Source organism: Taurulus bubalis (assembly GCF_910589615.1).
Source record: "Taurulus bubalis genome assembly, chromosome: 18".
In the NCBI taxonomy this organism is placed as follows: Eukaryota; Metazoa; Chordata; class Actinopteri; order Perciformes; family Cottidae; genus Taurulus; species Taurulus bubalis.
Genome location: NC_136606.1, coordinates 19,932,618 through 19,947,755, shown reverse-complemented (window position 1 = coordinate 19,947,755; position 15,138 = coordinate 19,932,618). Strand labels below are relative to the sequence as shown.

General features: G+C 42.1%; 1 protein-coding gene across 1 annotated transcript; it reads right to left on the bottom strand.

Annotated features, from left to right (window-relative positions):
- f3a (coagulation factor III, tissue factor a) lies at positions 1-5,956 on the bottom strand. The gene is made up of 6 exons (XM_079234602.1): positions 5,690-5,956; positions 4,553-4,664; positions 2,804-2,997; positions 2,511-2,692; positions 2,250-2,418; positions 1-716 (listed from the first exon to the last, which is right to left on the bottom strand). The coding sequence occupies exons 1-6, from the start codon at positions 5,760-5,762 to the stop codon at positions 571-573; spliced, it is 876 nt and encodes a 291-aa protein (XP_079090728.1). The 5' UTR covers positions 5,763-5,956; the 3' UTR covers positions 1-570.
- Positions 5,957-15,138: the final 9,182 nt, after the last annotated feature.

Genomic DNA, 15,138 nt, shown 5'->3' with positions numbered 1-15,138 from the left:
TAGAATAAAATATTTATTATCTTTTCAACATCTCACCACATGATAAAAAAATCTGCAACAACCTGAAGTATAAAAGAGCTAAACATGGCATCATATACAAATATGTTAATTACAATTAAACACAATAAATTAAGCCTCAGACACAAACATAATATATACTAGGTCTTGATTTCACTCGTCTCCCAAAAGTCCAATGCAGCATTGAATGAAATAAATAAAATCAGCTGGTAGTCTTTATGTACTAATACATTCATCACAGGTACCGCTCACCAAATATAAAAGAAAGAAATGGAATATTACAATCTCAGCAGTATGACGAGTGCGTAGCTTACAGTAGTGTTTAAACAGTGTCGTTCTCTACAGCAGGGAATGATGACAGATTAAATATGTAAAACATATTCAAAGCAGTTTCACAGAAACCAGAGGAAGGATTGATTCCAGTGTTTGACAGAGGAATGTTGGACTGGATCGATGAAGCTGTACCGCATGTTACCACAGTGTGTATGTGTGTGTGTGTGTGTGTGTGTGTGTGTGTGTGTGTGTGTGTGTGTGTGTGTGTTGGAACACACTCTATACATCCCGGAGAGGCACTGCCTCCTTCCCGCTGTCCAGAGCGTTCTTCCTGCGCCTGCAGCAGACCACGGTGATGATGATGAAGAGGCCGACCAGCAGCAGGATGAGCAAGATGGCCGCAGCGATCACGCCCACTGAATACACTGAGAGACAAGAACACGTTCATGAGCTTTGCTTTACAGTAAAAGGCTGTGGAGCATGACATGCACACGACAACAGACATCTCCTCATCGAGCCCTAACAGACTGCAGCATCCACCACATCATCAACATGACAGCCTGCACCACTAGAAGGTGTTGCTACTCCTGGAGTTCCACAGTGGGACTGAATGTATGTTCCTCCCATGTCTGCAGGTCCTCCCCCAAACCCATCGGTTCTTACTGAAGATGTACATCTCTAACAACATCTTTGAAAGTGGAATAGTAATTGGGTGGGCACTATTTTTACTGGAGGATTTATCCACATGTGGTGTTTGTGGGATTGAGTCAAAATAAACAGACAGATGGATCATTGATGTGTTCTAAATAGTTTTAGCTGTACAGTAAAGAGACATGAGATATATCAGGTTTGATACACACTCATGAGAAGAATAAAAGACTCCTCTCTGTCCCATCAAGTGTGTGAAAAGTTAAGATTTCGTACTGAAGAAAATGATCCCAAATGAAACACGTTTCTTCTCTGGGAAAATATTGATATATTTAGAAAATGCCGTTAGTTTGTAATATTCCTCTTGTGTAAGTAATAAGAGGAAAAGCAGAGGGTTTCACTCCTTTGACTCCTCAGAGCCAGTATTCTAAGCAATTAGTGAAATGGAGGGGAACCCGCACACACACGCACGCACGCACGCACACACACACACACACACAACAAATTTTATACAACGATAAAATCACGTATTGCCTCAAGATGGTGCTGTTGAATTTCCTGAAAATAATCTCGTACTTTTACATACACAGAATAAAGAACAGCATCAAGAGACAAAAGCAAGTAGCCAACTATGTGGTGTGTGCAGGGTGTGTAGTGAACCTTGCTCCCACACAGACTCCCATAACACCAGTGCTGTCAAAAATGTCCGCTTCCATTTTGCACAGGAGCCTTTAGACACTTTTTTTCCCAACACACAAAATCATTGGTGGGAAAAAACAATAGAAAACAAAGACAAATGGGTTTAATGCTTCAAATAAAGGAGCTGCATTCTGAACTTAATATAGCAGCACACAACTATTATCAAAAGATTCTCTCTCTGCTTTGTCGACATAGCCGTCTGCGTACCTTTGAGTTCCTGTTAGCGCATGTTACAGCATGTTAGCGCCTCATACGTGGTTTCAGTTCATTCTGTCCTGACCCGCAGCTCCTTGCAGAAGCCTAGCAGCCCCTCCAGCTCTCCCTCAGGTAAACACTGTCATCTCTGTCACAACCTACACGTAGTTTCCACTATTAGTGTCGTTAGCATCGTTAGCTGTGAGACGACCACATGTTGAAAGCCAATCAAAATGTTCCCAATCTCAGATCTTGAAATTGGGAGTCAAGAAGAAATGCCAAACATAGGATGTGTGCTGTTGTATGCTTAGTACGCACCAATTTCAACCAATAATATCAAGCCATCCATCCATCAATCAATCATCAATCATTTGTTCTCATGTTCCTGTTCGCTCTATAACAATCAGGCGGCTGACCTTCCCAGATGGACTGGTCGTCGTTGTGGGAGCACTGGACCGGGCTCAGCTCTCCCAGCTGCTTGCTGGGGCTGCGGCTGGGAATGTAGGCCTGAACTCTGAAGCAGTAGCTGTCCCCTCGGTCCAGACCGGTCAGCTCTATCTCCTTGGTCTTGGAGTCGTACGTCTTCTGCAGACAACACAGAAGGAAAGATGTGGTTTGTGTTGTCTTCTTCTTGTGTGAGGCTGATGTTTGAATCTTTTGAGTCTTCTGTTACTCACTTTGCCAGTGCTCTTATTTCTCCAATAGGTGACTTTATACTGCAGCTGATGGGAGAAGATATCCCTGATGCTCAGCTGGCGGCCATCTTTAAACCGGGCAGTGAGTGGGTCAGTCACATACAGGGTGGTCTTCTTTTTGTCTTCACTAACCTCCAGCTTGAAGTCCGGTCTTCCTATATCAGCTGAGGATCGAAGGTTGTTTATCTCCTGTGTCTCTGCATGTGAATTAATGTTCAGAGACCTACATGACTGAATGTTTAGGGCAGCAGGAGTGTGTGAGCTGGTCTACTCACTGTCTGCATAGGGGCAGAACCGGGGCGAGCTGCTGTGGGGGAACTCGATGAGGTCCGAGGAGACCCCCAGAGGGGGTTCGGACAGGACGTCAGCTGTGTAGCAGGCATGCAGGTCAGGGAGAGAGCTGGACAGATCACACATGGTCTCTGAGGACCGGATACAGTGATGGCTCCTCTGTTTGTCGCCGCCAACCCTGCAACCGTTCACAAACACATGGGCATGACTATGATGCACACAGAACACAATGCACATTAAAATGAGCCCAGACACAGGAGAATGGATTACAGGACATTATATCACTGAACATTTACATTTTAAGACGTGAAATCATTCATCACAGACTTAAAAATAGATTTGATAGATATATTTGAACATATAGGGGAGCATTGTTACGGTTGTTGGCATTTGTAGTTGGGTTTTTGTCAGATGTTTAAATGTTCTTGCCTCTTTCATTTTTGGGTTATTGAATCAAAAAGGTCTGTGTGCCTTTTAGCAGTGGTGGCTGTCAGGGCCTGCTAAGCCTTCTCTGCTGGCCTAAACACAATCACAAAGTTATAGCTATTTTATCATTTCATTTTTTTCACAAATGTATTATAATTATTTTCCCTATCGGCTTATTTTCTCATTGCACAGTTCCTGTCTTCCTCTGTTGCTCTGCCTTCAGCCTGCAGTTTTTCATCCAATCAGATGTTTCTCTCCAGTGTCTCTATGTCAGCAAAGCAGTTTAAGTCTTTGCAGATTAAAGTACACAAAGAGAGGACGCTGTGGTTGATTGTCATGGACTTCAACAAATCAGAGTTTAGTTTGACAAGCTGGGCGGATTCTTTGACGTGCAGCGCCTGAGAAATGGCGTGGATGTGTGATTGGTCAGTGGGGCAGCGTGACTTCTGTCAACAAAGAAGGAGAAGAAGAAGCTAGAATCTGAGAAACGGACTTGCTGGTGGATTAACTAATGACGCCTTTCCCACAGAGGGTTGTGTGCATGTGGTGAGTGAACTGCTGGTTGTGTTACGGTTTACATCTGCAGTCGTATTTAATCATAAACAAGCCACAGTGTGTTGCTGCTGGTGGAGCCGGGCCGGTCTGCTACCTTTGGTGGTTGTCGGGGCGCTAGCTGCTGCAGCTAACGCTGACAACACTTTTTATGTTTGTGCTGAATTTTCTGTGTTGTTTACTAGAATTAAAATAGTGTGCAGGGCAGCAGCTGCTGCCGCGGCGCCACAGCCAGAGATGTCTTGTGTGTGCAGTGTTTTAGTGCTGCAGTTTTGGATTGTTTTGTTTTGTCATGGTATGACTAACATGCACACACCCAGTGTGACCTCCATGCACGTAATAGTGCAAAAGAATCCTCCGTATAGCAGAGTGAGTGCTGTCCACACAGGACAGTCTGTATGAACGTGTAGTGGGCAGCGCCGTGTTGAGTGGGCCGGTCTGACCCGCCCCTGATGTGGACTATACGGCACTGAAGGCCTAGGTCGAAAACGCACGGCCCGACAGTGCCTTTTAGTAATCTTTCTCTTTAAGATCTCTGGCCTAAAATTCACATTCCAGTAAAATCTTATTCTGGATCAGGAATGCAGTCTGATCAGGCCGGCTGCCACTGATCCTCCTTCAGGGTTCCTCAGAGAGGACTTCAGTGGACACACAACCTGAATGTCTCTGAGGGAGTAAACAACGCCTCAGTGAGCGAGGAATGAAGTGGTATTTCTTAAAGGGCTGACAGCGAGGATTCACATGCAGGTACTTACGCAGAGAACTCCACTGTGTAGGAGTAATCCGCTGATGGTTTGGGCTCCCAGGTCAAAAATGTTTTAAAATTGGTGGATTTCCAAGTGACATTCTGTGCTCGGGGATAGGAGCCTGCAAATGAAAGAGGTCATTTAAAATATTATTCCCAATATGAGGTGTTGAAGGTCAAGTAAGGAGTATTTTTTGCAGATAGATCGACTGTAAGTCATATAGACCCTCACTAAACACTCAACTACACTTTTATAGTTTTACAAAACTATTTGATATGATCACACGAAGCTATTAAGAAATACAAATAAAACATGAATGTTCAGACCCATCACAAGGTGAGATCATACAGATCATGAAGTTCTGAGTGAAACTTGTTGCTCTATCAGTGAGACACCAACATATCCTGGGTCTTTTACTTATACGGCCTTGGAAAATCTACGTCGCCATTTCACCACAATGTCTCACATTGAGCAGTCACACATTTCCACCTCTTCTCCTGACTAACCATCCACAGAACTGCAGAGAAGCTCCTGGTGGCAGCAGTCTGAGGCCATGCAGAGCAATTAGTAGCGCTACGTTAAAAAGTAGAGCAATGGAAACCAGAATGGTAACAGACTAAGGCCTCACAGTGAGCGATACAGACTCCACCTTCATGGCTGTTAACGTGATGGAAACAGTGATGAGCAGTTTGATGGTGTTTAAGGTGAACAGGAACATGTAAGTGTTACAGATCATCTTCATTACATTGGTAGGATTACAGTGAGACAATATTACATACAAATATGTTATGTAATATTAATTACTATAACATACTAGTATGGATCATCACTTCTTAACAATAGGAGCTGAGAAGAATGTCCTTCTGTAAAGAACATTCAGTTTAAATTGATACATATTTCATGAGAGTACACGCATCAGCAAAGAAAAACATATCTGAACACAAAAGCTTGTGACTTGATGCTTCTACAGAATAACCTTCATAGAGCTGCTATAAGTCTATTTCTTATATCATATTTCCTCTACTGTAGGCTACTGTTTCCATGTTTTGCATTCTACATTTATATTTTGAACCTTAAAGACGCTGAGATGCTGAAAGTAATCTGAGAGAAACTAAACTAAACACTGCTCATAGGGTTGAGACTCACCTGAGGCAGAGTGTGAGGAGAGGAAGAAGAGAAGGAGGAAGAAGAGAGCTGCTGGGAGTCCTGCTGTCAGCATGGCGGGTAAAGTCCTCTCAGTAATGCTGTGTGGTAAAGTCCTCTCAGTAATGCTGTGTGGTAAAGTCCTCTCAGTAATGCTGTGTGGTAAAGTCCTCTCCAATGGAAGTAACGTGTGCTGCAGCTCTCTCTCTCTCTCTCTCTCTCTCTCTCTCTGTCTGTATGTCTCTCTCTCTCTCTCTTCGCTGTAGTAGATTCCTTCCCTCTCGCTCTAGTAGACTGACTCAGATGCTCTGGTTCCAGCGCTCTAAGAGTGCAAAGCTTCCCCAAATAAGGAGCGTCCGGCTGTGACGTCACCGGCTGGAGCAGCTATGATACGTGCAGCTATGCTACTGCTAGACGTGCTACTAGAGTGCGTGCCTGTCCCGATGAGGTCATGCAGCGGATGAGTGGAGGGTTTCTCCTGGATTACAGCAATGTCCGCCACACAAAGAAGCTCAAAGCACCTGACCATGTAGTTTCTGGTCTGGACCAATGGTTTCAGCGAGATTAATACGCATGTTTTACAAATAATCGTACAAATCAATGTATTATGTAGAATGACCCACAAGTCTGCAGCCAATGAGAAATTAGTTTTACATGATCAGAACATGTATAATCTCACAATGTATTGTTTCAATATACAGGGACACATGTTTTGCCTTTTTTAATGTTGCATTCTGATGACAATAAGATTATGAAAGGTTCCTAATGTATTTATTTATTGGCCTAAGAGACCTGAAGACCGTCTATATATATATATATATATATATATATATATATATATATATATATATATATATATATATATATCTTGTGTCCATGTACACGAGACCAATAGATGCATGTGTGACTATCCTGCGTTAAAGGAAGAAATTAGTATGAGACTGGGCTGATCCTCAGGGTTATTCTCAGTTTCTCTCTGCATCCCTTTGGTGTCTCTGCACTGCAGTAACTGACACCTGGTCTGAAGACCTTTTATTAAATAACGTAGTCATGTTACGATTCATGCATTCACATCTCTACACAATAGCCTGAGATAAAGGCTTCCCAGCGCTGTGAAGGCGAGGCACAGGTGTATGAGCCAACAGCCTGAGGATGGGCAGGAATGTAATATGATAACTTATCATCTGTCAAGGAAATCATGAGATCATAGACTGAGAAAAATATTGAAGTAGTCTTACTGCCATCACCATCTTGACAGTGAGGACATCCTACATCTAAAAATGGACGAAGCGATGGATCGTCTGTGGATCCACCCACCCATTCCTCTACGCATGCAGTATGAGTCCTAACAGCCCATCAGACCACTACACCGTAGTGACTCCTCAGACCACTACACCGTAATGACTCCTCAGACCACTACACTGTAGTGACTCCTCAGACCACTACACCGTAGTGACTCCTCCGACCACTACACCGTAGTGACTCCTCAGACCACTACACCGTAGTGACTCCTCCGACCACTACACCGTAGTGACTCCTCAGACCACTACACCGTAGTGACTCCTCCGACCACTACACCGTAGTGACTCCTCAGACCACTACACCGTAGTGACTCCTCAGACCACTACACCGTAGTGACTCCTCAGACCACTACACCGTAGTGACTCTTTAGACCACTACACCGTAGTGACCCCTCAGACCACTACACCGTAGTGACTCTTTAGACCACTACACCGTAGTGACTCCTCAGACCACTACACCGTAGTGACTCCTCAGACCACTACACCGTAGTGACTCCTCCGACCACTACACCGTAGTGACTCCTCAGACCACTACACCGTAGTGACTCCTCCGACCACTACACCGTAGTGACTCCTCAGACCACTACACCGTAGTGACCCCTCAGAGGCCCGTATGGATGTGGTGGCAGTCTTATTATGGATCTATCAGACGGCAGCTTGGTGCATGAGTCATCCACTCGACAGACTGAACTGGGGTCTATTTTTAGACTCAGTTGTTTAGAGACATGCTAAATCTCCAGACAACAGAAAAAGAGTTTAATCTGTGGAATGAAGTGTTTATAGAAGAGTTTTACTGTATTGACTACAGTAAACAGGAAGCTCCAGCATTAATGACAACTAATACTTTTGGTTTCTAACAAAATCGTGAATTGCAGTATTAAAACATGTTTATAAAGCACATGTTAACTATAAGTCCTTAATAATTGGTTTGCAATATATATTACTTATTTACAAATTGGGAATCCATCATTTGAAGTATGAAAACCCAGTCATGAAACACATAATAGTCAAGTTATTATTTAAGTAAGAGTAAAACACTTATAACTGTGTTTATGAATTACATACTAATGAGTTACTAATGAGTGTTCATGCTGGAACAATTCTTTATAAATAATGAACTAAGTGTTTACTCATGCTTTACTAATGTTAAATAGTGTGTAGTTATTATAAAGTGTCAGGCAGGACGAGGGTCCAGATAGAAACCATGATCCATGTAAACCTGTGAGGAGAGAAAGCACCAAGACTCTGAGGAAGAAGTAGAGTTAGTAATGTGCATTGAAGATACATACATTTACCCAGAAGGAGATAAAGAGGAGAGAGGAGCTCAGTGTATCCTGAGATGTCCCCCAGCAGTCTAGGCCTATAGCAGCATATCTAGGGGCTGGACCTGTGAAGACAGAGAGCACAACGACTCTGGAGAAAGAGCAAAGTTAGTAATGTGTATTATTGTGACATGAAAAGTGGGTGTCAGCAGGGCTATGGCAGGAGGCAGGATCCAGTTTCAGGAGGCAGGATCCAGGATCCAGGAGGCAGGAGGCAGGATCCAGGATCCAGGAGGCAGGAAGCAGGAGGCAGGATCCAGGATCCAGGAGGCAGGACCGGCTCCAGACAAAACCACGATCCATGGAAACTTGAGGCGAGGAAGCACAGAGTCAGCAATAACTATAAACCTGAACCAGCCCTAACTATAGACCTGAACCAGCCCTAACTATAAACCTGAACCAGTCCTAACTATAAACCTGAAACAGCCCTAGCTATAAACCTGAACCAGTCCTAACTATTAACCTGAGTCAGCCCTTAACTATAAACCTGAGCCAGTCCTAACTATAAACCTGAACCAGCCCTAACTATAAACCTGAACCAGTCCTAACTATAGACCTGAACCAGTCCTAACTATAAACCTGAACCAGTCCTAACTATAAACCTGAACCAGCCCTAACTATAAACCTGAACCAGTCCTAACTATAAACCTGAACCAGCCCTAACTATAAACCTGAACCAGTCCTAACTATAAACCTGAACCAGTCCTAACTATAAACCTGAACCAGTCCTAACTATTAACCTGAGTCAGCCCTTAACTATAAACCTGAGCCAGTCCTAACTATAAACCTGAACCAGCCCTAACTATAAACCTGAACCAGTCCTAACTATAGACCTGAACCAGTCCTAACTATAAACCTGAACCAGTCCTAACTATAAACCTGAACCAGCCCTAACTATAAACCTGAACCAGTCCTAACTATAAACCTGAACCAGCCCTAACTATAAACCTGAACCAGTCCTAACTATAGACCTGAACCAGTCCTAACTATAAACCTGAACCAGTCCTAACTATAAACCTGAACCAGCCCTAACTATAAACCTGAACCAGTCCTAACTATAAACCTGAACCAGCCCTAACTATAAACCTGAACCAGTCCTAACTATAAACCTGAACCAGTCCTAACTATAGACCTGAACCAGCCCTAACTATAAGCGATCAAAGGGGGAAGTTTTAGGCCTACTCTTTAATGAGGTGACTGTCTGCCTCCCCTCCCCCACAGTCTACTGTGGCTTTGAATACCAAGGAACCCTCTGATGGGAAGAACTGAATGCAGATTCTGTTCACTTTATAAAAGCAGTCAGAGTCTCTTGGACACTTGAGAGCAGAGACAGTCAATAACCTTTCAGCAGATGAAAAAATAAAATCTAACAAAACTTTAAAGGCTAATTTTTGGCATTTGATTAACATAAATGACAGGATGACTAGATTAAACCAAACGTCTCTGAAAAAAACCCTGACTTTCCCAGGCCTATTCCTGGAAGAAAGGAGAGGAGCAGCCATCTTTAACAGTTACTGTATTAATGCACACAAAGTGGCCAATGACAGGAATGAATTGTTAGTAAGATAGTTGAGATCCAGGCTTCAGTAAATGTGTCCTTGATTCATGGGGCACAAAAGCCTGCGAGATGGGCGTCATCCTACTCCTCCTGTTTTGCTAGCTTGTCAGTTATATAATATTTACTGAGAGCCTGAGCCAGCGTCCTCTCTCTGTGTCCACGTCTGAGGAAGTCACTGCACTGGTTTTGACTTTTAGAGTTGAAACAAGAACGGTTGGACCAGTGTGTTAATGGGTGAATGACGTGTCGGGTTAAAGCTTTTTGAGTGGTCAGAAGACTAGAAAGGTGCTACAGAAATGCAAGTTCATTTACCATGAGCCCAGTGCAGCATTAACTAGCCAGTGAGCCTCACATGAACTACAAGGCACTATGTAAACACAGCACAGAGATGCTGTGATTAAACAAACACACACAGGGAGAGAGACTTCATTCTCTGCTGAGGTAGACATTACTCCACTATATCTTTACATAGTTTGATGCTACATTAATGCTCTGAATCTAGCACCTAAAGCAATATGTTGGATGAGTACTGGATAAATGAATGACGTCATTGTGAGGTAGCAATTAAGAAAGGAGGACGTTCTCTCACACAGTTTTCTTTATTTCATCTATCGTTACAACATCAATTAAAAAATACTTAGCATTAGAACAAAGTTTATTTCTTAAAAAACATATTACTTGTCATTAAAGTCTTAACCTGTCAGAGTTGGAGTTCTTTGTGGAACCATTTTGTGTCGGTTCTTAAAGAGACAGCACACCTGAGTAGGTCTGAGTCGGCGGGTTCTCCGATTTAATTGGAGAAAGAAATAAAAATAAAGAATGATATACAAATAATGTGTTTATTCAAAATGTACAATATTTACCATATTGAAGAAAGAATTGAGGCCTTGTTGGTATGAACAAGTAAGAAAACAATGTAGTTGTTGACCATGCCACTGACTGGAGGCCAGTTTGAACTGAAAGGCTCTTGTGCTTTGTGTGAGTGGACTTTTGAAGAGCAGTGTGCAGAATACAAAGTCTTCCCTCCATGAGTTATTCATGCTTGAGGGGCTCTAACATCAGCTTTAAAATGTGCATGACCACAAGGTACATTTGTTATCCTCCTAAAATATCTTCAAAAAACATAATTGGATGATTTGTCATAAACTCAGTCAGCTGTTGAGTCTGCCTTGGTATAGAAGGAGACTGTGCATGAGCTGAGCAACAGAGAGTTTCTTAGCAACCTGCTGATGGCTGATAAGAGATAACTACTGTGTTTGTATTCCTGAGATTGAAGCTTGGAGACAGGCCACTCATACCGCTGTAAAGCCTAATGGCAGCAGAACAGGTGTGTTTTAGTGTTACTCAGTAACTTAGATAACTTCATTCTGAATCATTCTGAATTATGCATGGGATAAAGTAATCACAATCCAAGTCAGTGCATATTGCACTGCATACCACATGACTGCATTTTAACGTACTGAATACTATATTGCGGCATACATACGGCAATTTACTGATCACTAAAAACGTAATAAAGGACGTATGAACCATTTTGAGCCCAGTGCAGAGTCTGCAGAAGACTAGCATCCAGGTCATCTCAAGGCAACAGCTCTCACATTTCTGAAAAGAATCTCAGCTCATTTCCAAACAGGCGTTATTTGGATAAACGGACCACTGATTTGGAATCAAAATGGTTACTTTCTCACATGAAAACTTATCAAACATATGACATATAAACAGCTTTTATTATTTATCTTGTGAAGTAAAACTACTAACTATTAATAGTAAAACTATTCACACTGCACAGTAAAAGTCCTGCACTCAAATGTGGAGAGTGAACGAGGTTTACAATGCTGGAGAAGTTCATAATACATAATTAATGATATTCTCATAATTACATTTTCATCATCCTATACATTAGGAATAACATCGCAAACTGCAACAAAAGCAGGAACATTTGTTTGTCAGGTAAATGTTTTTCTCTAAAGTAAAAGTACATAGTAAGTCTACGGTTGTGTTGCATATCTCTTAAATGCTTTAGACAAGTTGTTTTAAGGTACAATCGTAACATACATTAAAATAAAAATCCTAACAACACTTAATTTAAAAAAAATCTAAACAATACCAACATCTCCAACTTGAAGAGAGAAGTTGAAGTTGGAAATTCAGTTGAGAGAATAATAATGTGTAATATCCTTAAGTCCTGGAGTTAAGGTGTGTCCCACGGTGATGACGTCACCAACGTGGTCCGGGCCAGAAAGATCTCCGGCCAGGTGATGTGATGCCCGCCAGTGGCACAAGTGGTGAGTATGTTTAATAGTTTGCTGGCACATCATATTATTGATTATGAGTATTTAGCTATCACCTGGATTGGTGATGCGTTCTTGTCTTAGGACATCTAGTTAGTGACGAGCTTGCTAGCTGGCTAGCAAGCAAACAAGTCACAGCTAGCTAGCTAAATACTCATAAACAATCATATGTATGTGCCAGCAAACTATTAAAGATACTAAACACTCGTGCCACTGACGGGCATCCTTAACAAAAAAAGGCAACCAGCAGTTTCTATACATATTTATATTAGCTTTTAACAGTGCAAACATATTAGATTTTTTAAAATAACTTATTGAAACTGCAACGAACCAACAAATCCAATCCTTAAAATACATTTGTACTTCATTCTATTTCTTGCCAGACACCTGGCAGCGCTTCTCCTCACACAGCTGAGCCACATGGACCCTGATCCAGGTCACAGTGGAAACCCTAATCCAGGTCACAGTATAGAAACCTTGATCCAGGTCACAGTGAAACCTGATCCAGGTCACAGTGAAACCCTGAGTACAGCTTCACGATATGCATCACTAAGCCTGGACCTGTACTTATTAAAGTTCATAGAGGAGAAAGGTTTCTCACAGATATATGCTTCCATAAAGGTACATGACCCGACTGATCACTTTTGTCAGCTCAGGGAAGGATGGAGGCAATTCTCTCAGAAATGGTCCATCATGTCTGGTTTTCCTCTCTGAATTTAGCTTTCAGATCACTGTTGCACTGCAAGTCAATACGTTCCATTTGCAACAGACTCAGGACTCTCTCCACATCCTGAAGCGGTCTGCAAACAGCTGAGTGGGAGACCAGGGATGGAACCGGCTACCTTGTGGTTTCAGGACGACCACTCACCACCATGAGCTACAGCCGCCCAACACATGTGGGAGAATGGACAGGGGAGGAAAGCAACATAGTAGCATAGGTACTTATACCCAGCACACTCACTTATCTCTTTGCCTGTGAAGTAAATGGTGAAACCAAAGTCATTTTGTGTATTACTGGAACTTAACAGGTTTCTCAGATAGATAATGATGTCAGCGAGGGATTTGCAGCATTTTCACAGCATGGCTTGATCCAACTTGACTGGCATTGTCCATTTGTTAACCAAATAAGACGAAACATTTTGGAATCACCTCAGCAAGATGTTCAAAAAGAGCTGAGCGAATATTAGATCAGCTGATGTCTGAATCACTACAGTCCAGTGATTGCTCATAGAGAATCGTCAACACAGGATATCTTGCACAAACCCGCTGTCTTTAAATAGCCAGTGTGAGATCAATGGTAAATGGACTGTACTTGTAGTACTTTTCTAGACCTACGACCACTCAAAGTGCTGATGTCATCATTCATCCATTCATACCCTGAAGGACTAACTAACATGCATACCCAATCATTGCACAGACATGTGGGGTTAAGTGTCTTGCCCAAAGACTCATTGACGTGGACTAGCGGAGCCAGGAATCAAACATCCGATCCTCTGATTGAAGGCGACCTTGCTACCACTGACCGACAGCCGCCCGGCAGTCACCAGAAGTGAAGAAGTCAATCTATTCAATTCATTTAAATTTCAATTCAGTTTATTTTATATAGCCCAACATCACAAATATAAGTTTGCCTCGGAGGGCTTTACAATCTGTAACATAACATCCTGTCCCAGGACCTCACATCGGATCAGGAAAAACTCCCCCAAATAAATAAATCAAATCTCAAGGATGTTATTGAACCAATGTGTCTGTCAAACATGCCTTTCCTGTTTTTCACCTAACAGGAAACGACCACTTTAGACAGTCCCTGATAGTGTCTGCCGTTTGGTAGTACTGCGCTTAAGGACAAATTTGAGGTTCTAATATTTTACTTGAGTGTTTCGTTGTACTCTACTTAGTAAAAAAATATTTGTTTATAAAATACTATTCATTCCAATAAATTTCCAAAAATAAAACTTGAACACCAGATGTGAAAGAAATGCACTGAACCAAACACTGGTGCATTGTGTGAGAAAGTTGGAATGAATTTTTATAAAATTTATAAATTTATTTATAAAATATTGTTTATTTTATATATTGAGTTAGATTATTCATAGAAAATATATTCAATTCGTCAATCAGTTACTACTTTTGAATGGTTAAGGCCTTTTGGCATTAGTATTTCTACACTTTTAATAAAAGATCTGAAACTTCTCACCACTGACACAAATATTGGTAGCTGGAGTGCCATTAATTCAGTGCCAGTAATGAGATTCATGGAGACATCCCTTCCTGTAATGTCACACTGTAGTAAAAACATACTTGGCAAACCATCCAGTACCATTATCTTGCCAATTGATTAACAATTGTGCTCATTAAATCCTACAAACACAGTAACGGAAGGGTCATCTCTTGAAGGTTTTTTGTTTGTGCATTTCTGTGCTAATACACCTTTTGTTCTTTCGGTCAGGACCACTGAAATGTGTTGGAACATTCTTCAGATAACCGTAGCTCAGGTTAACTGAATAGTCTTCTGTACATGTGGTGTCTGTTAAAACAAATAGCGTTGTGTGAAATACTGCAGCAGCGAATTTCCATTTTCACAGTCACGGTTTGGTGCACGGCGCCCCAGCTTGCCCAGGAATGTGCAGCGGGGTTGTTTGGTGTGTTGGTATGCAGGTTGCTGTGAGAGCAAAGGTAGCATATTCACCTGTTGAAACAGGACTGTCTGCACCTTATTTCCAAAAGCAGGATGAAAGCAGCAGTGGGATCAGATAGGAGAGAGAGGTTTGGCATTACTGCCCTGACATGTGCAGACGTTGGTTCCTGATAAATAATAGAAGGGATTACGTGCAGGGATTCTGAATGAGCTTTTCCAAAGAGGTGAGGACAAAGTGTACAGCCAACCTGGGGGATGAAGGGAAAAAGGCATGCTGTGGATACACAATAAACTTGTTTCACAGGCAAACAGGAAGAGGGTTAGACAGAAGAGTTGACATTT